We start from the raw sequence: 27,840 nt of genomic DNA, 5'->3' as shown, positions 1-27,840 counted from the left end.
GTTTTGGAGCGCTCAACCAAACTCCTGCTTATTTTCTCACACACAAGTCCTCATGCAGAAAAACACACACAATGTTTCATAGAAATAAAAAAAAGGGGGAAGAAGGGGGCGCAAAAATTACAACCTCAATTCCAGAAAAAGTTGGGACGTGGTGTAAAACATAAAAACAGAATGCAATGATTTGCCAATCCTTTTTGACATGCATTAAAATGAAAACAGCACAAAGACAAGATGGGAGGGGGACAAGAGGGGCATCAATCTGTGTGAGCAAACAGGCCAACAGTTCAACAACAATGTCTATCAACACAAAACTGCAGGAATTAAAGTATTCCACCATCTACAATCCATAATGCACATAAGGGGCAAGGTCAAAAACCTTCAATGCCTGTGACCTTTGACCCCTCAGGCAGCATTTCATTAAAAACTGCATTAAAACCCACATAATTAAATAAAGAATAATACACAGGCTCAGGAACACTTTGGAAAACCTTTTCAGAAACAACAAAGTTAATCAGTGTGAACATTAATATTATATTATTGTGTAGAATTTGCAAATCACTGCACTCTGTTTTTATTTGTTTTACACAACAACCCAACTTTTTCGGACTCAAGGTTGTAAGAAAGCAGGAAAAGAAGCCAAAAAATTGACACAAACACACCTCTGTGGAGTTGAACCGGCCCTATCTGTCCCCGTCTCCCTCTCAGTCCTTCCTAGCAGCACATGTTGCCGTGGTGACCCCGTGTGGTCCACCACCTCCTTGCTACTGACTTCCACCCCTCGAATTAAAACTCCTCCTCCTCCTCCACCGCCGCTGCCCCATCCAGGGATGGCTGCAGCCATGCTAGTGGTGATAACTGGGTCAGCTAACGCCCGTCGCCCCAGCCAGGACATGGGAGAGTTGCGGCTTTGCCCGCCCACTGGGGACTCAGCTGGTTTGGGAGTAGCTGCGCCTCGGCGGGGAGCCAGAAGGGCCTGGAGGTCAAAGCTCGGGTGGCGTTTCCTGGGAGGCTTGGGAGGGAGCGGACCGTCCGTGGGCTGTAATGTGAGAAACATGGTAACAAACATGGTATGAGCATTAAGCTTAAACAACTACTGTGGTATTTTACTTGTTAAACCCTCATTTATTGATTATGTGGCAATAAAATAAGCTGTGAACACAATAAAATTAGCTATAGAAACCAAAAATGATATTTGCACCAGGCTGTAAAAATTATAAACATATTTCTGCTGTAAAGTTGGGCTTTTTGGGTCCAGTCTCTAGTGGTCACTTGAGGAACTGCAGTTTTTGGCACATATGTTTTGACATATTTCCACCTTGGTAAGTTCAATAATTACAACATTCAATCTCTTTTTTAGCTCTGTTTTAGTCTCCACCAACCCATGAGGGAAATATCTGTCTTTTTAGCAACTGGCTAAATGCTACACTATCTTTACTAGCTAACTTAAAGCAGTAACTGTAAATACGCAGTATGGATAAATCCCCCAACATTATTGTTATTTTATAACATATGATATTCATGTATGTTGTTCCAGCTTCCTGGAAACTCAACAGTGACACTGTTTACAGATAAAATAACCAGAAAGGAATGTCTGTTTTTTTTTTTTTCTAATTGAAGACGTTAAGTACCCGACAAATTAAGATACTTCTTCATTTAAATGGAGCTTTGCCCACAATGGCTTAATACAATAAGCTTATAAAGTATAGCAAAATCTCTGGCTTGTTTCTGTAATTGTTTTGTGTTAATGATATGGTAATGCAGGAAAAGCAAGGAGACGTGAGTTGCATTTAGATATTAAAAGAAAATGTGTGATGTCAACTAGTCCCATCGGAGATGATTTTGTTGTCCCTCCTGTCAGAAGACAAGTTGACTTGTAAAACAATGTCAAAAAAAGGTGTGTAAACCCCTTTCTTTAGTTGTCCCATGGGGGTTTAAAAAAGATTCTGCAAGATCCAAGTAGGGAAAATATTGAAAAATACTGAAATCAGCAATGCCACAATTTCCCAACTGATGTCAACACAAAGGGTTCAGTGCTGCTCACAGTCAACCAGAGACTGTGTTGTATATGAGACATGGAGCTGGATGCAGTACAGTGAAATGTGCAAAAGGAAATTCCTAACCCCTAGATGCATAACTGGGTCAACATGACATTTTTGCAACATTTTTCTTACGTTTTTTTTTTAGCCAGCTCGGGGATTTGAACTCATCAGAATAAGTGATTACAGACAATGGATGCTTTAAGCTTTTATTAAGCAAAAAAGCAGCGCCAAGGTTAAGAAACACCTGTGAGTCATCACTCAGATCTCTTTTTATATGTTCTAGAGGTGACTTTTATGAGAAATAATATTTTCCAGATTTTCTGTTGTAACTTGTGTGAGGTTCTCCCATTTTAGATCACAAAATGCCTGTATAAAAAAAACAGTAGTTTTGGTAGTATCTTACTTAGGCAATTTTCAAAACTTCATACGATTAAGACTTTTTTGAGGACACAAAATCTGCTGCAATTTAAAAACAAAAAATATGGACAGATTTTAAAATTAAATAAAGAAAAATAAAGTAGATACTCACGCTCTTCTTTGCAGGATTCAGAAGGTTCTGCAGGAACTTCCCTCCTCCAGCTCCACCTGCTCCTCCTCCAGCTCCTCCCCCTGCTCCGTCTTTCTTATTCCCTCTCTCCTCTCCTATCTTCAGTGTGGAGCAGGTCTGTGGTCTGAACAGCGACGCCAGCGATCCCCACGACTGCAGCCCACTCTCTCCGCCACCCGCTCCCAGTCCCCAGTCGCCCTCTCCCTCAGGACCCATCAGGTCCCACAGGCTGCTGGCAGAGGGTGTCTTCGGCTTCCCCTGGCCCTGATTCTGTGTTCTGTCAGACTGGAGGAACCGGGGTTTAACCTGCGCTACGGTCCGCTGGTAGCGCTCTACCGTCTGTGTCCAGAGATCCAAGAGCGCCCCGCCGCCCAGCTCTATGGCTAAGGAGCGGGCATCCTGGAAACGGGATGGGGGGATGGGTGGGAGGGAGGCAAGAGGGCAGGTGGAAGAAGAGGAAGAAGGGGAGGAGGAGGTTGAGGAGACGGCGTCGCACCACTGGGTGGCCTGCACAGGAGACGGGAGAGAAAAGATGACGAGTGTTTGTCCTGACAAAGATTCAAAACCATTAAAATGTGTCATCAAAACCAAGAGCGGAAAGTATCAACACTGTGAACATGAGTACACTCTTAGAAGTAAATACATTAACTAGAACCATAAAGGTTCTTTGTCTTGTCCACATAGGAGAACCCTTTTTTGTTTCATGAACCCTTTCAGACAGTTCTACCAAGAACCATCTGTGAAAGATTTCAACCAGAGCCCCCATGAGACGTTATACACTTCTACAGTTCTATTGTACAATGGTTCCACCCAGAACCCTCTCAGGGGGTTCCATTCAAAGGATTTCATTTGGAACACAGAATCTTTTTATATTTTATCTAGGAAACAGTCAGGAGGTTCTACTGAGAACCTTTTTATAATCCAAGGGTTTTATCTTGAACACAGTCAGGGGGTTCTACTGAGAACCTTTTTATGTTCCAAGAGTTTTACCTATATACATGAATATCAAGGAGCTTTAATCTTATTGATTTACTTGGCTAAATTGTAAATGAGGTCTCTACTTCAGTGTATTTCTGAGTTAAAGTAAAGGTTGAATGAATGAATTATTTTTAGTTAATGGGTGTTGCTTCTCTCCTTCCACTGTAAATAATAAAATTCAGTGAACATTGCTACTTTATCATTACTATTAATATAATTTAAAACATTTGAACATGCTTCCAGTATGACCTTAGTCCTCCTGTGCCGCGTTACCTCGGTCAGCGTGGACAGCAGCCTCTGTGTGTTGTCCAGGGTGGTCCAGCAGTCAGACAGACAGTGAGACATGTCTCTCAGCCTCTCCCTGACCGGAGGAAGTCGGATCTGGATGTCGCTCAGGCCCGCCCAGTCCAGCTCACACCAGCCCTCCAAATCACTGAGCACTGACAGAGTCTCACTGTGCAGCTCCTAAAGGATGCAGGGAGATCAACTGTGAGGCATTAGCCTGGAAAAACCCTCAAGTGTTTACTGAAGAGGGTTGGGAAAGTCTGAATGGAATAATGGGAACTGCCTTTCTCTGGAATAACAGGGTTTCCACAGATACTTAAAAAGTTCTGAACCTACCAGACTGTCCTAACTTTTCTATTATTTACTTTTACCTACTTAATCATACCCACAATACTAATGATTATTTATCAAAAATCATTATCTTAATATTTTATGAAAGCAGAAATAGTCATCCCTACAATATTGTTGCAATATCAAGACTGAGGTATAAAAAATAATACAACAAACTTATTTTATCATCTTAGCCACTCCCACCCTTTAGAGTACACAACATTTTACCAGTCAGGACCCACATGATCAGTAATTATTGATATCAACCAATATGAAACTTCACAAAAGTTTCATTCACAATTTTTTTCAGCTATATTACCCAGATCTATGTAAAATCCACCTCCAGTCATGCTTTAAACAATATAACATGCTCTGCAAGAAGTAATAAATTACTAATAAACTTATTAAAGTAGCTTACATGTAGCTCTACACTTTGCCTTCAATTAGTATTTGTGGATTCATGAATATGGAAATAGTTCCCACCACTTAAATTGTTGAAACCTGCAGAAACTCTGCAATAAACAAACCGAACTTCCACATTAGCTTGTATCCAATGGAATCAGACAAAAAATCCACTTAACAGTAAAGTGTGCTCAAAACACACCTGTTACATTTTACAATATGAGTTAATGACTCCTAAAGTCTTTCAGTGAGTAATTCAGAGTAACATGTGTAGCTTCGGGGTTAGGGGTGTGGCACTAACACATTTGAGAGCGATAAGTGAGCGTTGGAATATAGGTAATTGACGCACTGACATTGATGCATTGATTAGTTATGCAAAATCCTCTGATTGTACTTGAATACAAGTCTAAACCATGTCAAAAAATGTTTTTTGTTTGTAGAAAAATGAAATAATCCTGGTAAAAACTGGCACATCTCAAGTGTTTACATGTCATTCTTGATACGACCACCGAATGGCGCCAAAGTGAGGAATCTTTAGACTCTACAGAAACTGGCTTTGATCATAAGAATTATGCTGTAATTGTGAGCCAATATTAAAATTATGCCCATATTTTGCTGTTTGAACCGAAAAAAAGAGCAATATGCCAAACACTCACATTAGCTGTTTCCCTGAATGTCTTGAATTTCTGCTGTTTGAGCGAGAGTCTGCTGAGGGACAGAGGAGGGTCTTTGTAGTCTTCCAGCTGTGACTGGACTTGCTCAATCTCCTTATCACACTGGGGGACGAGACAGAGAGGGGAGAGAGGGGTGAAAGGAGGACACAAGACATTTACTGTGCATGGGAGACAAAGAGAGAAGATGAGGGAAGTGAAACCCGACAGAGAAGTGGAGAAATTCTCATAAAGCGGAAAGAAATATAAGGAAGATGGTCATCTGTATACTGTATGTTTTTTATATCCAGCATACTGTATTGTGTTGGAAACTCTAGTGTCTGTTTTGTTGTGCTGTGTGTGAGCAACACAAGGGAGTTGAGCGAGAGAAAACACATGTTCAGTTCACATGGCAATTACTAAACACCAGCGAAACAGGGAGTTTCCATCCAATCCCTGTTGAGGACTGTGGAGAGGAATGAGAACGGGTGGAGTGAAATGCTGGACACAGAGGCTGGGTTGCACCAACAAGGATTAGGCTAAGAGTTAAACCCCAAAAAATCATGGTTTACTTTTAAAATAAGTTGAACCAAACTTTTAAACTAGCTTAAAATTAAGAAAGACTGAATTAAAACCCCTCTTCAAATATCAGTTTATTTTACTCTAAACCTGGATTAAATTCAATTCTGTTCCACCAAAACTTTAAACTGCAGTTCTTAAAGGAAATTATTGGTCATCATTACTATGCTATTTTTCAGTTTTTACTTTTCAATTATTTGGCCGAATTTCTCCATGAAATCAGCCAACAAGAGCTTCATTAGTAGGGTAACTTGGATACCTCACTTTTTAGCTAGCTAGAAACCAATGAAACATTTGGTTAACTTTTTACCTGCCTAGCAAACAATGTAATATTTTGTAAACTTTTTTGTTGGCTCGGAAACGATGAAATGCTTTGTTAACTCTTTACCTAGCTACGACACAAAGCACTTGATTCTTTTTAACTTGAGTAAGCAAGCATATCCATACTCTGATTAGAACTACATTAAATTAATATTTGTTGGTGCAACCCAGTTCATGAAGTTGCTTAAAACTCAGATTAAATGGTAGATGATAATGACAGCCAGTATATAAACAGCACTGAGCTTATCTCTGGCTTTAATTATACAGAAATTGACATGATTAACTAGGAAACAGGTAGTGAATCTTTCATCTATTATCCTATAAATAATTTGTTCATGAAATTCAGGATTCCTCACACACCTTTTCCAGTTTGTCCACCAGACCTGCTAGTCGTCCCAGAGCCTCCAGGTCACTACCTCTCTGGTTGGACACTCGGACAAGCCGATGGAGGGCGTCATCCACGCTGTCGTAGAGCTTAGAGGTCGCAGTGAGAGCAGCCCTGAAGGGACAAAAAAAAAAAGTCCATAATGACCAGGCAATCACGGTTGGAAAGGACTGAGAAGTTATTTGCATTCTAATTTAATTTCTACAATAGTGTGAGCACTTGTCATGGCCAAAAAACACACATTTTGGCTCATGTAAATTATGTAATTATGAAAAACACAAAGCCTTGCGCAAGCCTGAACTGTCGAGCAACTTTTCAGCTAACAAGCAAACAATTTAACATTTTTTTTAACTTTTTAGCAAACAATGTAGCATTCTGTTAACTTTTTAACTATCTAGCAATGTGTGTTTTGCTTACTTTTCAGCTAGATAGCAAACAGTGTAGCATTGTGTTAATTTTGTAGCTAGCCAGGCAAACAATAAAATGTGCTGCTAACTTTTTAGCTGGCTAACAAACAATGAAACGCCATGGAGCTTTCAGGTCTGGCTGGAAGTTTAGAGTATGAACAAAAGTCCAAAATGGACAGGCTATCACTGATAAACGGAAAGGGGAATTTATTTTATTTTTTTCTTAATTCTAACGAAAATAAGGACTAAGCATGGCCAAAAATCACACATTTTGGCTTGCAGAAATGATGCAATTATGAAAAACACAAACCCTTGCAGGCCAACTGTCAGGCAAAAAAGGAATCAAATCAGCAATCAGCCTATACTTGTATTTGGCCTCATTTTGTACAGAATGTGAGCCAAAACTCATTACCAGATAAGAAGAACAGCTACAAATACAGCAGTCTTTAGATCATCTTTAAGCTGCAGTCGGGCACAAACAAACAAGCTGCATCGCTCTGTCCTCCGTCTGATCTTAACTTCACATTCCTTTTCTCCTTCAGCTGCTTCTCATATGTTGGCTGCAAACAAACAACTTTGTTTTCATGATGAGGAGTATTTTTAACCTATAACTCATCTTGACAAAAAAAAAAATCCCTCAATCAAGTACGAGAACTGGCAAGTAAAAAAGGACACGCAGATCCCTTTTTCTGCCCCTTGGGACCGAGCTCCTTGTGTAAGGTGGTTTCAGCATGTCTGAGTATTTGCCCAATTAGACTTGTTGTGCTTCTCATGATGTCTTCATATTTAAAATAGTCCTACTTCAATAGGCTGGCTGTATGCAGTCTCATTAGCATCATAACAAGAGGAAGCCTATTATCATTCAAGTATATGCAGATGCACACATGGTTAATGTAAATAATGAGAGTAGACCTCTAAATTGGTCTTTTAATATAACAAGTCCATGTACTGAATATTATTATACAATTTCTTTCACTTCTTTTCGTTATAATGAAAAGAAGTTTCTTGTTTTCTTCTTGTCTATTTTTATGGAAGCCCTGAGAGGAAAGTAAGAAATAAATCTGGTGATCTATTTTTTTTTAAATCTGATCTGAATTGGTTTCTATTCTATAATTTACAGGTGGAAAAAAAGGCTTTCCTTAATTTAATAAAGTTTTGGCAAGGGGAAAGATTGTTTTTGAGGACAGGACAGTATAAAAATTAGGCTTCTGGTACCTGCAGTCTGGTGATTTCTGCGCCAGTCCAGATGCGCTATTGGTCAGTCCTGCAAGCCAGGCCCCGCCCCTTTGCTGCAGTTCAGTTAACCGTTGGTCAGCCAGGACGCTCACCATGAGCTGCCTGTGTTTGTCGATGCTCAGAGGAACAGCCTGAAGAAGAACAAAGCGTGAATAGCATAACGTTACTTAGCTAAGTACTAGTTTACTTTAATACTGTGATACTTGGATTAGGTTACTTACTACATTTTTTAAGAGGTAATAAGTAATTGTATTGGAATATATCTTTAAAGTAACCTTGATCACTACACACATTAACAATAATGTCATCTGTACCTTGATGTTGTCTGGCATTGGCTCAGTATCCATAGACTGCAGTGCTTCTCCTAAGAGTGAGAGGGCGCTCTCACAGCGCTCTGTCAGACTCTCCAGGCTCTAAAGGGAGAGAAGAGGAAAAAAGTAAGAGTGGAATCAGTCACATTTTCATTATTCCATCAAAGTAACTCAAAAAAAAACAAACAATAAGTAAAGCAAACAGGTTAGTGCATAAAACTGCATGAAATCCCTTCTTTCTTCTCTGTTTTCTTCAGTCCATGAGAGAGGTCAGAGAAAGTGCAGAGGACAGGAAAACGTTTCAATCTGTTTGGATAAAGCAACATAAACTGTCCGGGGAAAAGCCATTAAGAGCCCTCAAGGCTTCCCCTTAGGCCGTCTTTCCTTGATTTATCCTCAACACCCAGTTCGTCACAAATTTTTCAAATCATCGACCACCACGGAAAAATGATCTTCCCAGACAGCATCCTCTCGAAACCGAGACTGATAGATTAAATGTAATTTATATATAATAAAATAAATGAGAATAATTTTGCAAAAGCATAGATATCATTTGTCTTAAATGCTACCCATAAGAAGTGCCTGCCTATGTTGATTTGATCATTTTTCCTTCCTTTTCTGCTCTTCCATGGGTAAATGGACTACGTAGTTACATAGTTACTTTTATATCAGTTTTTACGATCAAGAGACTGCACAGGGTCTTTTATTTTGAAAATTCACTGTGGAATCAAGCTGTGAATCTATTGCCCGCTCAGGTCAGTAGTTCCAGGCACCTCAGCTTGATGGATCTACCAGGAAAAATGGGTAAGAACAAAGGAGAGGAAAATTTATTATTTTTATTTAAATAAAGATTCTCACTAGTCTGAAGACCAGCCAGTCTGAGTGACAGTGCGTGAAGTCTCCGTCCATCTCTTTGGGCAGCTGCTGCTTGTCGACATACTGCTGAAGGACCACTGTTCCTCGCACTGTGTGGATCTGTACAGATGGGGAAAGGATTTTTTTTAAAAACTGCAGGAAATGAAACGAAAAGACAACAAACAGCAGAGATCCTGAGCACATAAACTCCTGTCCATGTCTCGTTAAAGACTTCCTCTTGATTATGAGGGTCTGACACATTTCTCTTTTTCAGCTTTCTTAACAAGACAGAGCTGAGAAAGCAAACACGTTACACTATTACACTTTCACCCTCTCTGTTAATTCATCAGCAGGAATGAAAACAATTACAACAAACATAAAAAAAATGTATAGAGGAATTCATGGTGCAGTTCCAACAGCTGTTTTTTCTAACAGTGTTTACAACTTTTGGGCGGGATTTCCCTTTAACACGCAATGCTTTAACACTGCCAGGTTGAAATACGAACCACATGACAAGAGACGATTTCTCACGGGCATGTGGAAGAAAAGCCTCTGCCAATCAATGCAAAGAAATGAGGTAAATTACCGGTAAAGTGGAAGTTATTTGCAAACTCTAGATGTGCCAAATGTATGGAAATAAGCTTTATTTAGATTCAAACACAACATGAATGTGAGCTGCAGCTAAGAGCAGCTGACATTCATCCAATTTGAGCAAGGAGCAGACACAAAGTGCGGTTTATGAAATGTTATTTCCTCTGGAATATTTTGCATTTCATATATGAGCAATTATTGCTGCTGTTATGATAATGGAGGTTCAGGAACTTCCATTTGGACAAGTTCCATGTGGGTGTTCTGCTTGTGTTTTAACATTTAGACGTGGACGCGCTATGAGACAAAAGGTTCCTGCGCTCAGACTTGTAAAAGAACCCCCACCCCTCCTTTGTAGCACCGCATGCAGAATGAGAGCGACACAGTGTCTCTTGGTGGGACTTTAGTGTCTCCTTGTAGTCATTTTGTGTCACTTTGTGGCACTTCTGTTCTCTTTGCGGTTCTTTTGTGTCTCTTCATAGTCATTCAGTTTTGTGTTCATTTGCAGTACTTTTGTCTCTCTTTGTAGTACCTCTGTCTCTCTTTGTGGTACTTTTGTGTGCCCTTGCAGTACTTTTGTCTGTCATCTTCTTTTTGTGTCTTCTTGTGGTCATTTTGTGTCTGTTGTAGTACTTTTGTGTCGTCTCAGTCATTTTGTGTCTGTTTGCAGTGCTTTTGTGTCTCCTCAGAATTGTTGTGTGTCAATTAGTGGTATTTTTGTGTCTCTTTGTAGTACTTTTATGTCTGTCTGTGCTACTTTTGTGTTTCCTCATAGGTGTTTTGTGTCTCTTTGTGCTGCTTTTGCTTCTTCTCAAAGATGTTCTGTGTCTCTGTGGTATTTTTGCGTCTCCTTTTAGTCATTTTGTGTCACTTTGCAGTACTTTTGTGTTTCTTTGTAGTCATGTGATTGACTTTCACTAAGAAATGTTAACAGTCGCTTCAAAACAAGGACATGAACAACGCCATGTTGTGTGTGTGCTGGATCATAAATTGTAAACGTGATTTGTATGAACTCACCTCAGCTCCCTCCAGAGTATGAGAGGGAGACTCCTGCTGCTCCTCCACCAAAACCAGAACAGATCCAAGACCGCCAGGAACCAACACCTGGAAAACACAAAAAACACACACAAAAACATGTGCTTGAGCTACTTAATCACATCTGCAGGCAAATGAGGGCACACAAGCAAGTATTTAGCACGTTTGGCTAAACAACTTTTGTTTTTCTGTCTCACCTGGAAGGATTTAAGTGCAGAGAGGCAGAGAGTGGAGGGTGGAGCGCGTCTGCTGTCCATTAACATCGTGAGACCTTTTTCTTTGGCTGCAGGCCTGATGAGGATGGATGGAGAGAGCCGAACATGGAGTGGGGTTAAAACAGGAACAGTCATTAGAAAAGAAGAGTTTTATTGTAAACTGAGATGCCTGCACATTGAAAAATAAATTATGCCACTAACTTAAACCAATTCAGGGTTTTCCTTGACTTTTTTTCTAAACAAAACTGGTCCAAGCCTGGTATTGAAATAACATAACAATAATACCATGAGTAACATAAATATATTAATGTAAAACAAAAAGAAAAAAACACTAAAATCCAATAAATCGTGGTGTGTCCTCTTTGTCCAGTATAGTAATACAATTCAGTATTGATTTGGAGTCACATGATATGGAAGCTATTGAAAAGACTGCAACTTTTTGCCATTTATATGTACGTAAAATAAATAAATTACATGTTAGCATTACATTATAGGTGTGCTATGGGAAAACTTAGCAATTTTGTGCCTGCACAAAAAGTGTGTGCACTTTATATAAATAATAAAAAAAATGCACCAAAGCCGTTGCTGATAAAAGGCGAAATAGTTTGGAGGTTAAAAAAACCAAAGCATTCAGGCCTTCGCTTTGGTAGGAATTTTCAATAAAGACAGCGCCTAAAAATGCAAAGGCTTGGTAACCCTGTGACCTTGGTAATTGACCCTTCCGAAAGTCCCGCCCCTTTTTACTAACTAGCTAACTAGCCAGCTAATCTACATTAAACATTAGCTATCTTAAGATGTGACTATGTGTTGCTTTAACAGGTTCCACAGCAGCATCTTTCAATTTTTGACATTTGGTTTTCTTTTCAACACAGATGAGCCAAGTGCATAGTATATCTAAGTACAGGAACCAATGTGGTGAAGGGGTGACCTATTCTGCCTCTGACCTAGCCTGTCACTGATTGGCTTAGCCTGATATTCTTACCCTAACCCTGCTCATTATAATCAAGCATCATGCCTGAACCTACCAAACCAAAACGACCCAAACCAACAGAGGCAACAAGTACTAGCCAATCAGAGTCAGAGTAGTGTGAGTATTGACTTTACCATCCTGGGAAGAGAAACAGTTGATGTACAGGAAACAGGAAAGTTGAATGTTCTGCCGAGTATCAAGCTTGCTCAACTGTTATTGGACCACAAGGTGTAAAGGGGAGGGACTTAGGAAAGGTCATTAAACTTCATGTAACTTTTCCCCAAACCTCTCGAGGAACTTTTGCTCAGAGTTGCTGTGATTGTGCCAGGTAAACTGGCAAACTCAAAGATGTCTGGTAAATTGGCTTTGAATCAGCTTGTTATGGTTTTCTCAGCTTTCTGGCACATACTCCGTTTTCTTAGCCCCACCTTTTGCTATATTTGGCAAAGTCAGCAAAAAGCAAGTCAAGTCAAATATAATTATAAAGCACTTTTGGCTAAACAGGTTTATAAATGAGCAGTGTAACAAGCGACAAATGGAACAAGACCAAATATAAACATGACAGAATGAGCTTAATCATAGATTTTAAGATTTATAAGTGCAGACATAGGCTTTTTTTGATAGTGGGGACACAGAGCTTGAGCAGAGGGTGAATCAGAGACAACAGGACAACATTTCATGGATGACAGGGGATAATGTGCAGTGTGTGTTCTGCTCAATTTACAAGCCTTAATTTGCTGGGGATATATAGAAACTTACTGTGAGGTGATGTCTGAAACACTGAAACATGTCTGTCCCTGTTTTCTGATGGCAGTAGAAGACTGTAGTCTTACCGAGTGATTCTGTGGTAGCAGGCCAGGACCCGGGCCATCTCCTCCTCACAGAAACCGTCCTCTGGTGCGTCGGTCTCTGTGACAATCAGAGCACGTCCCAACCTGTCTACTGTACCTGTAAGCATTAAATATTGAGTAATGAAGCAAACAGAAAGTTCTGACATGCTTACACTACAATCAGCCTGTTACACTGGTTTACTTGTTTTTATATACTGCAAGCTTTTCAGGGTCTTCCACTTTAGTTTGAGATAATCATGTTCAAAGTTTTGAAGCTTCATTTCCAATACTGCTTTAAGAGACATTAGAAACCTGCACAAATTGTTACATCAGCCTCAGAGGAAAGAGGAGCTGAGTAAATAAAATTGATCTTCGATGACAACGTATGTCGGTATTTCACTCCAGACTGAGGGCAGGCCGATAATGGTTCAAGCTCAATGACGGATGACACCGGCTGTCTGCGACCTGAATTCAAATTTGAAAGCTGAAAGTTTTTACTGTTTATTTTGCAGGTTAACCTGATGACTGTGGTGCTAACATGCTGCTGTGTCAATGTTGAACTAATGTTGTAATAATGAAGGACAGTCAAGAGATTAAGCCTAATTTGCAGCCAAAAAAATAACAAGAGTAGCAGTCAGTAACTGGCCACGCCAGTAACTGATTTTTATGCTGTTTTATGAGGAACTTTATAACATCGCCAGCTTAGCTAAAAGTAGCTCTGTTGTTGTGCAGTAGCCTCTTCTACTGTGTGATCTTTGCTGGCAGGCCTATTTGTGGGTGTGTGTTTGTCAAATTTGCACAGTGAAAACTGTAACTAATTAACTATTAGCAGTTCCTATTTGCACCGTAACCATGAAGAACTACTGGATTTCTACTACTTATAATGCATTTATGTGCTTTATCTACGGAGATATTCTCCTACATGGAGAGTGCAAAACACATTGAATTTTACAGTTTGTGTACCGTGTGTGTGTTCAGATGTGACCAGCTTATGACTTTGAAAATAAGAGGTGCGAGTTTTGGCACAAAATTATAAAAGAACAACAATAAAGACAACAACAAAATCACATATGTTTAAGAGTAACTGCAAAGGCTGTCAGAGTAGTAAACTTTTGAGCAGAGTACTAACTATCATAACAAATATGTAGGAGGCCTGAAAGAAACTTGCCTGTCAACTTTAGCTTCCCTGACTGGAGAAGCTCTGTGTCCAGTTCCCTCAGCAGGGGAGGCTCTTTAGATGCAACACCATTTATTTGGTCAGGACACGTCTCTCCTGACTCTGCCTCCTCATTAGAGTGGTTAAATAAGGATGTGCCTGATTGGCCATTGCAGACAGGCAAAGATTCGGCTTCTGTCTCTGTTGAGAGAAACAAAGGTAATGAAAAATATTCTATTAGGTATTACACAATGCAACATTTTGTTAAGGAAAACAGAGCAGCAGTCCCTGTGCAAGCAAGCAAGCATCTCCATATTGATTAAACTCTATTTAATTTTGGTTTGAATGACTTAACTTTATTTATTATTTTTATTTATTTACAGTACCAGTCAAGGACTTGGATACATCTTCTCATTCACTTTTTTTCTTATAATTTTGGACATTATATATTTATACTGGAGACATCAAGACTATGAAATAGGGGATTAAAAATAATTATGTAGTCAACTAAACATGTGAAAACAAGATTTTTTAGATTCTCAAAACGCAAAAAGACTGTCTTCTGCATTTGCAGTCAAAGCAATAACACTGTTGTTATCAAATCTTTGATTGCAAGTGCAGAGGACAGTGTGTGAGTTTCTTTTCTTATTATTGTTGCCCCACGGTCTTCTCCTACATACCTGTTGACCTACAAGCATGAAAAAGTATTTTCTTCAATGTTGCCAGATTTTGCCTGGAAGGTTTTGTATACTGTTGATATAATCTGAACTATTTCTTAGAAAATGAAAAAAAAACATTTTGTGTCCAAACTTTTTATTGGTACTGTATGTATTTATTTATTTATAATTGTGCGACAGAGCTCTACTTAATTTTAAATGGGGAGTTACTCAATTTAAAGTTTTGGTAATTGATTACCAGTAGTCTGAGATTAAATTAATCTTTGTTGGTGATAACCAGTCTTAGGATGTTTATGCTTGTTCAATTGTCTTCAGACCTGCGTTGCTTTTCCTTGTGTCCTCTGTCTCATCATTAGATGTAGGTGGCACCCCATCAGGCTCGTCTGCCTGTCCACTTTGCTCTGATTGGTTGTCCTCTGCAACTGGCAGCTTCGTCAAAGCAGAGCAGGTGATGGGACTTGGTTGAGTAGCTTTACCCTGCTGTTTTGATCCCTTCTGGTGTGCACGACCACCAGACCTAGCCCTCCCTCTGGCCCCCTTTCCCTTCCTTTTCCTCCTAAGGACAAAGCACAGGAAGGTACTAATGAGGTACAATAGAAAGTTAATAACATCTGTCACTTCAGAAATGAAGACACATTTTCCTTTAGAGGGTGTCTTTTGTACCATTTTTCCAGGGCTATCTATGTTTGAACAACCTATACCTTATGTACAGACTTTGCACCAAAGTGTTACTATCATATGGTAGTGTGAAAATAAAAACAAACAAGAAGAAGTGCGGTGTACCATAAGAAGTAAATCTGTACCTTGGTGCTCTGAATCCTGCGGTTTTAACTTCCTTTCCTCTGGGACATACTCTATCCTCTGTTTTTCCTTCATCCCTTTCTTCTGTCACCTTTGGGTTAGACAAACTCATCATTTTAGATCCACTGTTGGGAATCTCTCCACTTTCTAAAACTCCAGTGAATGGTCTCTCTGGTACATCTGATGTTGGTGTGGTGGCATCACTGTCTCCACTCAGTGGTTTATCTGTATCCTCAAAAACAGAGTCTGAATGAGATCCATGATCTGAGTGGCCCTCTATAACATGCCCAACTTTGCTGTTGGTCAAGTCATGGATTTCACTTGTGACCAAACTGTCACTACTCTCTGAGCCTTTACCTCTGTGGTTGTCTCTGCATGGCTGCATGAGGCCATTGCTATCTCTCTCTTTGCCCACGCCAGGCCTCCTCTCTTTGAACGGACCATCAAAATAAAGGCGATGGCCTTCGAGGCCCTCAGAGTCTCTGCTTGTTTTATCTCCTTCATCAGAGTCATGGACAGAAGAGGAGTAACACCGTCTCCCTCTGCCAGGTTCTGTGGCACCTGGAGGAGGCCGAGGTGGCAAAATGTCACCTTTTGGGGTTACAATGTCTCTTTTGGCACCAAGGGCAGCTCGAAAGCTTCCTGACCCCTCCAGTCTCCCATATCCCCAAGCTTTCCCTTTCCGGAGTTTGATGGCTTTGCCTCTCCTGCACAGAGGCAAAGTCTTGGTCTTACAAATTCCATGCATCTCCAGGTACCTCTGCCTTGTGTCAACCCCTCCATCAGGACCAACTCGGGGCTCCAATAGCTCCACGTAATCCCCATCCAGTTGAGGGTGCCTTGCTGTCCGCCCAAGCCCATCTTCACTGCGTCTACGGCGAGGAAGTGCTGGCGCAGACTCTAAGCCATCTGGTGGCAAACCATCATCTTCCTCCTCATCCCAGGACCACGAGTCCAGCTCTCCAGAAGAGGAGCCACCCCAGCCCCCAAGGCTGCTGCCCCCTTCACTGGGCAGGCGGTTGGATAACGGGTCCTCGTGATTGGACATCAGGCCCAGCTCCTCAGAGGGGTCGTGGATGAATTTTGGATAGACTACCTCCTTCCACGGAAGTCGAACCACACCATCACATGTACTGACCAAGCAGGTGTCAAGTCCTCCTCCAACTGAAAAAAAGACAAGAGTGGACATAGTTTATGTCAAGTTCTTATGTTTATTAAGGATATACATTACTCATCTTATCTCATAAAACAACATAAGGCACACAGGAAACAATTGTTTTCAACTTTTGCTGCCAGTCTTCAGCTGTTTTCAGGTAATTCTTATCATCCGCCAACTACTGACACCCATGCATCTCTCCCTTTTCTTGTTGCCCATCCCTTGGTCATAAAGTGTTCACATACTTTTCACCTAAAATCTGATTACAAATGTAATTCTGGCTTAAATGTACAGGAAGTAATTCTGGAGTTTATTGTTGAGACTTCTTTCCAGGTCATCAAATTACAGACCTTTGGGACTGGTGGCTTGAAGATGGGTGATTGTTGAATCTCATTACCATTTCAAGAAATACTTATGTTTTGAGAATGAGATTCAACAATCAACTATCTTACTGACCTGTGATTGGCCAGAGTCTCCTGTCATGGGATAGATTTTCTAAAGCCAGAAAAGAAAACCAGAACAGGAGCAGAAATCTACTTTTTCCTGACCTTGGACTAAAATATGAAATAACAGTAAGAATTTAGGATTAGAAATTGATTTGAAATCACATTTTAACCTGGTGGGTTGGCTAGTAATCACCACACATGTTGTCTTGTGTTTAGTAGAAGAAAATGTGAACAGACGTATATGACATCTTTTCTTTACCTTCTCTCTTGTGGCCCCGTTCTTTGTTGACGCTGTGCAGCCACTCAGTGGTGAACACAAGGGGGTGCTGTGACTCAGGTACCAAGATTTCCTGAACAGTGCGCCCCCCAGGAGCCAGACATTTTAGGGCCAGTCGTGGGCAGCGCGTGGAGAAGGGCACCACCTGCAGGTAGAAGTCATTACTGCGCAGGAGCCTCCAGTCCAGGGTGGAGAGCTGTACTACCACTTTCTCTCCAAGACACAGAGGCCAGCCAGAGTGAAGGAACAAACAGCCCAGGTACTGAGACTGAGGACAAAAAGAACAAGAAAGGGGGAACTGAGAGTGTATTGAAACTGCCACTATAAAAAACAAATATTGCTCTCTCCAAACCAACCAAATTCCACAGGCCAGGGGTCAGCAAACTATACTTTCAGAAAAGCCATTTTTGGCCAAAAAAAAGAGGCTATCCACCAACAAAATTTAGAGTAAAAAGAGACAAGCTGTAGACATAGGCTATGAGCCACTGGAGAGGAGCAAAAAAGCCACACGCAGCTCCGGAGCCACAGGTTGCTGACCCCTGCCATTGATGAAATCATTAATTTTGCAATGGACAATGCAGAGATGCTGCTCAACCACTACTTCAAGCTGTTAGTCTGTTTGTATAATTGTGTGACTTTGGGGAATCAGAACTATCCTACAAACAAACTAACCAACAGAGGTGGTATTAGAATAGAAACTCACATGTTCTGCAAGGTTAAATTTCACCTTTGGAGAATGGCTGGTTTGGATAAAGTGATATTTGACTTATGTAACAGCATTTTCCCATCAGAAAGGTCTGTCTGCTAGCAAAGTAAAGTGGTGAAACGACTGATATAGATGATGACTGATACAGATTTTTTGCTTAGCTTCCATACTGGTAGTTTCTGCTCCTAATACACCAACTATGGATAAGAACCTCATACAACCCCACTTCAAATAATATGAACTGTCCCTTTAAATCTTGAGAGCCAAGTCTTCTTTCTGCACCTCTTTAGGTTGCGAAGTGCATTCATTGCCCTTTAGAAGCCTCACTGTAAGAGTCCCCTTTTACCAAACACTATCCTATTTAATGCTCACGCACAATCTTGCTCTCCCATTCACAAACCACAGCCCACATGAGCCAAATGGAGCCTGCCTGCATGTTTGTGTTCGGCTTAGTTATTCAGTGAGTCGAATTTCTAGAACTGATACCGCACCAGTCAACAGTATGCACTAGCTAAACTGGCCAAAAGCCAGTGCCACATACAAATGTCAGACATGTGACCCACGCAGAGTTTTCTAAAGTGTAAAACCGCTTAGCTGGCATGACACAGTGAGAAGGCTCTGGATGGCTGCAGAGAGTCAGTGTGAGTCAGACAGAAACATGCAGATGACCAGCTCTTCACAACAGCCAACCACTGTTAAAACGGTCCACTGTTCCATAAGCGGAAAACACATCAAGTAGCTCTGTAAGAGACGGAGAAAATCAATCTAAATCAGGCAAGCATACTAAACAACATGGGTCTAAATATAGAAAATCACACAACAAAACATTTACTCAAAAACTCAGTGAAGGAGAGAAGGCCCCTGGTGTGATCCCCTTAGAAAAACACCTTTTTTCCAAATGCTATTCCCACCTTAATCAATCTTGTGTCAGATCTATATCCTCTCTCTCGCAGTCTGAGGTATAAAACCCATCCAGAGCTTTCTCTCTGCTGTTCCCAGCCACGTCTAATCGACTGACATGGGGCTGCTCCCTCCCCCCTCCGTGCCCTCCAGACTCACGAGACGTGATCAAATTATATTCCTCACTCAACCTCTCCTCCAACTTCCCTCCTCTACCTCTCCATCCTTATTCAATTTCTTGCCTTTCAGCCTCTCACTCTATCGTGTCTCTTTTTTCACTGTAGAAAAGTTTCAGGGGAAGCAAAAGTCTGTGGACATGTCAGTGTGGATATTACCATTAAAAAGCATTTTCCTCTCATGCTTAAAATGTTTGTCTGTTTTGAGTCAGTCCACATTCTGTGACTCTCTGTGTCCTCTGGCCCTCCTCCTACTTCTCCCTCAATGTACCCCAGTGTTTGCTCCCGCTTCCCCACCTAACATTTCTCAAAAATTCCTCAATCAGTCCACTATAGTCTGCAACCTCAAGCATCTTCTCTTTTTTCAGGCACGCACGCTCTCATGCATGCAGGCATGGTGAATGAAAGCCATGTTCATTCTCTCCCTTTCGACTCCCACCGCTTCTCTGCTACTCACTCTCTCTTTCTCTCACTGCAGTAACACACTCACATATGGAAGGAATTATTGTCATGACTCACAGTCTAACTCCCGTCCCAGGCAGCTCCACTGAGCGACAATGAAAACATAGTTTGCTCACAATGCCTGTGCATGAGTGTGTGTAAGTCTAGGAAAACTGTAAAGAGAAATCCGAGACAGATCTTACCCTTCCAGCTTGTGCTAAACACTGTGTGTTGTTTATCAGTGTGTGTATATGTGCTGGAAAGTAAAATAAAGGCTGTTCGGTATAAACCTCAGAGCTCTGAGCTAGGTTTGTCTTGTTTTTATGTGAGCGCAAACTGCAAGAGAGTGATGTGAATTGCATGTGTGCACAGTTTTTGAATTATGTATCCTATATCATACTATTTGCTTTGTGTACGTGGGAGTCTGAAGATTACAACCAGAACTCTTTTATTTCTATTTATCTACACAGCTATTTCATCTATCTCTATCAAGTCACTGGCGTTTCCAAGGCAGGAAACCACCTCTTGTGTCTGTGACTCACAGCGGCTGGTAAATCTCAAATTTCACCAGTCACTTTCACTAATTTTACCGGCCATCTAGAGTTTAAGAGCAAGACTCGACCCTCCACAGTGTAGTTAGTAACTGGTTTAGAGTCACACGTGTCAGATTAAAAAGGCCTAACTTTCCTTTGCACTGGTGTCTTCATGTCAGGCCCTGTGGCACTAGACTGAAGACTTGACATTTATGAGGACTTGAGATTGAAATGGCCTTGACTTGACACGTGCAAAAAAGTTTTAAGCATCTGAATTACATATAATGATCCAAATAATTATGCTTGTACAAAGAACTAACTCTGACTTGTTCCTTTTGACTTGAGACTGATGTGAACTTGCTTTTTCGAACTTAAGACTTGAATTAAGACTTGTCTCAAGTGACTTGATTTGACATTGACTTTGATAAGACTTGAGGCAAGACTTGAACATGCCCCAAAAAACAAGTAAAAGCTTTAGCTTTAGAAGGATTATGCTTTAGGATTAAACTTGCTTTAAATGACTTCAGAGTAAATACAGGCTAATGAAAATGTGTGACTTGAAAAGAACATGAAACTTTCACAACATGTAATGTCTCTTTAAGACTTGTGACCTTGTTCAGACATCCCTTTAGGTCTTGAGACTTGACTTTCACTGGTTGCCCCAAAAACCTAAATAGTTCTGCTAATACACACACGTAACAATGACTTGATGACCACTCTCAGCAAGCAATCAAACCAGCCAGCAGTTTTCTCACACTATACTTTTTGCATTAGACAGCTGATTCTGGTTTTGATTATACAGCTATGTGTGTGTTCTTATCCACAGTGTTTGCAATGTGGAACTCACACAGGCGTGCTGCTGGAGTTTGTGCAGGAGGTGTTTGGCAGGAACAAAGTAGTCCAGGAGGTAGCGAAGACTGTCATGTTGATAGGTCGACTCCAGGACTGAAAAGACCTGGACAAACATGCAAAAAAACAACAAACACTTGAGTGAATGCAGCTGAATACAGTGCATTAGATGATTAGATGCACAAAATAAAACACCAAAGACTTTGCATGTCATTGCCGTCTGGGGAAAACCTTTCATTTTCAGAATATCAGCTTCTCATGAAACAAGAGCCAGCTTTCTTTCAGCTAGATCTCTGTACATTTCTGAGTGTATCCAATGGATTTTGACAAGGTTTAATTTGCTCAAGAGTGGAAGAATTTCCTCAACCCAGACAGCATGTAATCAGAAATTTAAACAAGAAAATCACCAAGGCTGCTTCATTCTAGCCATATTATTTTACCAAGCAGCTTTTTCCATGGCAACAAAGAAATTTGATTGGAAGCTGCACAGCCACTTGGAACTAAAGCGTGATCAAATTCCCATGAATGATAACAGAGAATGGCCCACAAGCCTTCACTAAAAGGCTCCTTAGTCCGCTGGCTTTTAGGAAAAAAGCTAAAAGCATTACTGTGACTTTGGCAGTTGGAGCCTACAAAAAGTTCCCACAATGCACTTGAAAGAGACTGAGCAGCTCCAGCTGACTGCCCTTCCATAAATTAGATGTTATGACTCAAAAGCAGAAATAGTGTGCAGTTTTTGGTAGAACAAGTCATGTCAGGCTCCTGTGTGGAGGAAGAGGGTTTGGCTATAATTGACCAGCTGGCTAGATTTTGTTTGTGTTGGCTTCAAGCAGCAGTTCATATCTGGGGAAAGCCGTGTTATCTACACTCAACATCGCCTTCCCCACAGACTGCTACATCACCTTATCATTTAATTGAATCCACATTATTTATATTCCCCTGTTTATTGCTGTAAAGACTGCAATAAAGATGTGTGTGTGCGTGTGTGTGTGTGTGTGTGTGTACACAGACATTGGAAGTAGTGGTGTGGGGGTGTGACAGCCTACTTGATAAAGGAACAGCCCATCTGATTGGGGGTTACATAGTGCCAAAATTGTCACTAGGCTACCTATACTGTGAGGAAGGCATACTGTCACCTCCCCCCACCATTTCAACTGGATCCATCCATCCATGTCAGGCAGAAAGTGTGGAGCTTGAAAAATTGTTAATGATATGGATAAAGGACTGAAAAAGCAAAAAGGTGGAGCAAAAAGGTCACAGAAACAGTTTCACAGAACCCCTCGCTGTTATGATGGACAGTTATGTGTATGAACATTATGTCTGTTTGATCGAGACAAAAGCAGTTGTAGATGGACAGTAACTTTATATAAACTGGATAATACAATCAGTTTTTGGCAGATGACAACTTTGAAGTAGATGAACTAGAAGTGGACGTTTGTGCCAAATTTGAGATAGAGATTGTTGTTGAGATATCGAATTTAAAAAATGAAAATGCTTTGACCTTCCACCTTTGATCACCAAGATCAAGTCAGTTCATTCTTGAATCCAAATGGACGTTCATAACAAAACTGAAGACATTCTGTCCTGAGTTTTCCCAGGATATCACTTTCACAAGACTGGGATGGACATGAGGTCACACTGAACTTTGGCCATCAAAATCTAATCAGTTCATCCTTGAGTCCAAGTGGACAGTTGTACCAAATTTTAAGAAATTTCGCCGAGGTTTTCCATTGATATCATATTTTTGTGCATGGGACAGACGAGATCATGCTGATGCTTGATCCCCCAAATCTTATCAATTCATCTTTTAGTCCAAGTGGACGTTCTGTCTCATTCTCGGGATATCACTTTGACAGGAGTGGGACAGACACAAAGTCACACTGACCTTGACCTTTAACCTTTGATCACTGAAATCAAATCAATTCATTCTTGAATCCAGGTGGATGTTTGTACCAAATTTGCAGAAATTCTTTCCTGTGTACCTGCACTGTAAATCCTATGTTGTTGAGATACAGGTGAATTTATTGAGGGTTGAATTTGGCCCATACTCACAGCACCTCTTCCCATAAAACAGTACCAACATGTGTGTGTGTGTGTTTGTGAGATCTACCTGGGAGAGGAGGGGCGGCGCTGTGCTCTCAAAAGGAGGATAAAGCGATGAGAGCGCCCCCTGCACACAATCCTCCATTGCCTCCGAACCCTGAGGGAGACAAAGACGGTAAGAAAGGGTTAATCCTTCAACCGGACACTAAATCAACTCTAATGTCTGTGTTTGTGTTTAACAGCCGGGTTGTGTCGCTTTTTGCTGACACAAACACTCTAATACATACTCCGAACTTCCTGTTGTATGGTCTGGGGAGTGTCAAACATTTCCACTGAGGGCCAGTAAATGTAAGAACCCCAAGAACAAAAGAGTCAAACCGCTGCAACATGTTAACTCCCTAATGCACATTCACACACACGCACACACACACACATCATAACAGTGGGCCGACCTGTGAGGTGGAGGGTGACAGAGCAGTGCACGCAACACATCCAGTGTTTATTTTTCTACACTGACCGTTGGCATGACAACCTGCAACTTTTTTCTCTCTCTTTTCCAACTTCTCTCTTTCTCACACTTCCACTCAAACCTCCCCATCTGCTTCTCTCCCTCTATTGCTCAGTTTTTTTTCTCATCTCCTCTTTTTTTTCAACCCAACTTTCTTTGTTTCACCTCCATCCGACTCTCGCTGAATGTCATCTGACAACGATTACATTGGGATTCTCTTCAACAGACGGCATATTGTGCTGAATAACTACAGCAACCGAGGGGACGGACGGATGGATAGGGAGCCATGGGAGAAAAACCAGAACGGGAGAACAGAGTGTACGGAAAAAGAAAAGAGCGGCTAGCAAGAGAGGGGCCAGGAGGGAATGAGCTGGTGGTGGTGGTGCGTGGGTTTATGGAAGAAGACCTAGGTTCAACAGTATTTGAAAATTATTTTTTGGATTTGTTTTCTGTGTACAGACGGGGTTTGGGGTTAGCCACAGAGGAGGATAGAATGAGTATCAAAAACAAGAAAGTATTCGAGATGAACTGTAGTTTTTCTATGACCAACAACAAGTTATGCAACTTATGCCCTGACAAAATGAATTCAACAAATCAGGTATTCAAACTAAAGTTGAAACAACTGTCAAGACTTATTTGCAATTGTTTTTTTCACTAAAGTCTGGAGAACAGAGGGAGAAAAATGGAAATTTACAGAAGAGACAAACAGTTGTAGGGTGGAACAGAAAAAAAAGGCACTAGCCACTGAGGGACTGAAAACAAGAAGGAGAAAGTCTGAGACTTATGTAAGCCCATTTCAGCCAATATGATGAAAAAAAAAAGATTCTGGAAGTCATTATACTGAGAAACTTATTATTTGGAGATACTAAGTCATTATTTTGATATATAAAGTCATTATTTTGAGATAAATTGTGGCCCACACCAAGAACTTTAACTATAACTGTAAAAAATATAGTTCTAAAATAATTCTAATGCAAGTGGATGGTGGTGTCCACACCACAGCTATAAGCCACTGTCTTTACACCGTCATCCACTTGAGTTAGACTGATTTTTGAACTATATTTTCTTATAGTTATAGTTATAGTATAGTATCTTTTTGATGTAAGTCATTATTTTGATAAACTTTCTCATTCTAATGACTTACAGGTTCCTTTTTGATCACATTGGCAGAAATGGTCTTTTGTACTTAGAACAAAGTACAAGGAGAAGTCCCAACAGTATGAGCCTGGTTTGGAGACGCTGCTCTGCTGAGGTTACTCAGGGTCACTCACGGGAGATGTTAGCTTCTGTTTCCTATCCATTCTCTTGGCTGTAGAGCAGATTTTTCAACTGTGACTTCAGCCTTCATGGCACCAACAACAGAGTGGCATGGCCGGGCTCAAATTCAGGCAGCTTTATTTTTCCATAGTAACAGACAATTTGGGATGGAAGCTATACGGCAACTTGGAAAAAACACAAATGACAAAACTTACATAAAACACAGCTTAGTTTTCCAGACGCAGAGCAGCTCTAAGGTCATGTTAGTCTGTTGGCTTCTTAGTCAACAAAACCACTAAATCACCAAGAGGGTTTTCGTCTTTTGGAAGCCACGTGCAAAATGTTTTTCTTCATTTTAGAACATGTGAACATTATGCCAGATGGTTGGCACGTCCTACTAGTTTCCAAGTAATTAACCTTTTTAAGAGTCATTACGTTGAAACAATTAAGGCAGAAAAAAAAAACACCATTCCACATTTGAAAAAAGGGAAATTTATATCACTGCTCTCTTTTTTCACAACTTTCGTAAGAATTTTAAGAACAACAATAGATTAAATGACTATTTGCAGCAGACACTTTCTTATTTAGGCATCATGTTTAGACTGATAAGGTACCATGTGATGCTATGCTGATGTGTCATTACATAAAACATACCAGATCACTACTTTTACACACTAAAGTCTTACGTAAACTATACGCTTGATACTCTTAAATACGGAACAAATCTTGCTTTAGTGCGTAGGATTTAGTGGCATCCATATCGGTGAGGTTGCAGCTTGCACGGTGTCTCACCCTCCCCTTCCAAGTGTGTAGGAGAACTTACAGTGGCTGCAAAACTTCCCGAGAAAAAAGAAAAGCCATATCTAGAGCCAGTGCTTGATGTGTCCATTTTGGGCTACTGTAGAAATATGGCAGTGCAACAAGGCAGCCTCCTCTGAAAAGGACTCACACTCTCTGTACACTCATAAAAAAGAAGCACTAACTAGAACCATAGGGTTCTTCCTAATTGGAAAACCCTTTTTAGTTCCTAGTGAAACCTTTCATGTGGAATTCCACATGGATTCACATCATTCCAACCAGAGTCCCTATGAAATAGACCCCTTTGTATGAAAAGAGTTCTCAATGGAACCTCAAGTCTTACAAAGAACCATTGGTGAACCCATTCTTCAAAAAATAGTTCTGTGGATTAAAAGGGTTCTTGATGGAACTCATAGTCTTACACAGAATCCTTGACAAAAGAGTTCTTGATAGAATCCTTGGTCTAACAAAGAACCCTTGATGAACCCTTTTTTTTTTTAAAGAGTTCTTTGGATGAAAATTGTTCTTGATGGAACCACTATTCTAACAGAAGAACTCTTGACAAATCATTTTTTCTATTTTGTGCAAATATAAGGTAAAGAAAACACAGCAATTCTTATTTTCAGGTGATTATACACTCATGAAAATTATTATTAATATTACAGTCCATTTCTGGCATGTTCTGCCAGTTGATTCCTATAAATTCTACATTCTCTGGACCTTTAAGCCGTCCATATTACAGTGTTTATAGACATGTACATCACATATAAAGCTGAAGGTGTCTCAGTGAGTGGACTATAGTAAACAACGGTCTATCAGGGAGCATGTTGTAATAAGTGTAGTGGTTGTAAAAGAGCCTTTTTGCTCACTGACAGAACATATTGAGTCTAGTAAAAGCACAGCAGGGGGGTTCAGGGGATTGCATGGGAAGCCAGCAGGAACTTCCTCTTTAGACTAAAACCTCCTTTAAAGCATCCCTCAAGACTTGAGTTAATTCAACACAACACTAAATTAAAGCAGGAACTAAAACAGCCCTCTGATATCCCTCTAATGTCTTTTGGTCTGTTTTCTCAACTTTTTGTGTATCATCAGACTGACTGTAAATGCCAATATAAGAGTGTGGAAAGCTTCTGTGCTTTCAACTGTGTCTCAGAATGGGAATAACGCTGCAATCTGAGCCCAGCTGGCTCAATAGAGGCCCTCAGGATTAAATGTGTGCCAGAGAACACAACTCAATGTGTACCACTCATAGAGCTTCATTATTAAAGTGCTGCAGTAAAAAGTAATGGGGAAAATTTTTAATTTCCTAAACTTTTCTTCTGCATTCTGGTGACTTTTAAAGAATGAAAGTAACAAAATAATAAGTACAATCCTTTTTTTTCCAAACACATTCCTGCAGATGACCTAAAACTGGCAACTGTTATCTGGAAAACACAATGGAACCACAAAATTTTCCTAATCTGGTTCAATTTCAAATTTGATTACAATAACACAGACAATAAAGATTTTACAAATGTTTTCATACTGGTATGCTATATAGGCGACTCTTAGAAAAAATGTAACGGCTTTCCTTTAAAACTTTCTGTAACAAATAGGAATTCTTCTCTCAGGATGTCTGAAATTTGCCCGATTATTTCTTTTTCTTAGTAGTCATTTCTCTCTCCATCTCTCACTCACTGAGGAGATGCAAGCATGGATGTATTACAGAGGACTGGATACAGCGGGAGTGAGCTCTCTTCTGTGTCTGTATTTGTTATCTGAGTTGAAATGGTAGACTATTACAGTTGTGATAAAGACAAGGAAAAAGAGGTGTGACAACTGATCATAAATCAGGAGAAGTACAGGAGAACTGTGACCTCGGAAAGGAAACTGGGAGAGAATGGTACCAGTGTAAATATATTTTATCACAGATTTTAGCCACTTTAAAAAGGTGTATTCTATATTTAGAATATTTTCACCACTTTCACCACTTTGCTGTGAGACAGCCTTTTTTTGACGAGAAACTGTTGTTATAAAACCAAAATTTCCAAAATCCACCAGACTCCAAAAGATAAAAATCAGAAAAATCAGTAATTCTACATTGCAGAAATTTGTAATTTTACCTTGCAGAACATAGGAGTTGCTGGTCTACCGCTGCTTCAGTTTGTTTGTGT

General features: G+C 40.4%; 1 protein-coding gene across 2 annotated transcripts in view; it reads right to left on the bottom strand.

The window, feature by feature from the left end:
• The window catches only part of arhgef40 (Rho guanine nucleotide exchange factor (GEF) 40), a 55,893-nt gene that overhangs the window by 20,179 nt on the left and 7,874 nt on the right, over positions 1–27,840 (bottom strand). Inside the window, exons 2-19 of one of the 2 annotated variants that reach the window (XM_084712409.1) lie at positions 23,192–23,281; positions 21,080–21,187; positions 17,459–17,744; positions 15,955–16,761; positions 15,600–15,822; positions 15,114–15,352; positions 14,132–14,320; positions 12,967–13,081; positions 11,146–11,239; positions 10,931–11,017; positions 9,329–9,445; positions 8,474–8,572; positions 8,139–8,290; positions 6,492–6,630; positions 5,238–5,357; positions 3,838–4,029; positions 2,569–3,093; positions 660–1,036 (exon numbers count right to left, since the gene is read on the bottom strand). In XM_084712409.1, the coding sequence (XP_084568535.1) occupies positions 660–1,036; positions 2,569–3,093; positions 3,838–4,029; positions 5,238–5,357; positions 6,492–6,630; positions 8,139–8,290; positions 8,474–8,572; positions 9,329–9,445; positions 10,931–11,017; positions 11,146–11,239; positions 12,967–13,081; positions 14,132–14,320; positions 15,114–15,352; positions 15,600–15,822; positions 15,955–16,761; positions 17,459–17,744; positions 21,080–21,187; positions 23,192–23,281 (3,959 nt within the window). Of the gene's footprint in view, positions 1–659; positions 1,037–2,568; positions 3,094–3,837; positions 4,030–5,237; positions 5,358–6,491; positions 6,631–8,138; positions 8,291–8,473; positions 8,573–9,328; positions 9,446–10,930; positions 11,018–11,145; positions 11,240–12,966; positions 13,082–14,131; positions 14,321–15,113; positions 15,353–15,599; positions 16,762–17,458; positions 17,745–21,079; positions 21,188–23,191; positions 23,282–27,840 lie in introns of both variants that reach the window. The other variant, XM_084712408.1, reaches the window with a different exon arrangement.

The sequence above is a fragment of the Lutjanus erythropterus genome, chromosome 23, assembly GCF_056507025.1.
Source record: "Lutjanus erythropterus isolate fLutEry1 chromosome 23, fLutEry1.hap2, whole genome shotgun sequence".
Taxonomy (NCBI): Eukaryota; Metazoa; Chordata; class Actinopteri; order Lutjaniformes; family Lutjanidae; genus Lutjanus; species Lutjanus erythropterus.
Note: the sequence above shows the minus strand (reverse complement) of the source record. Positions and strands in the feature narration are given on the sequence as shown.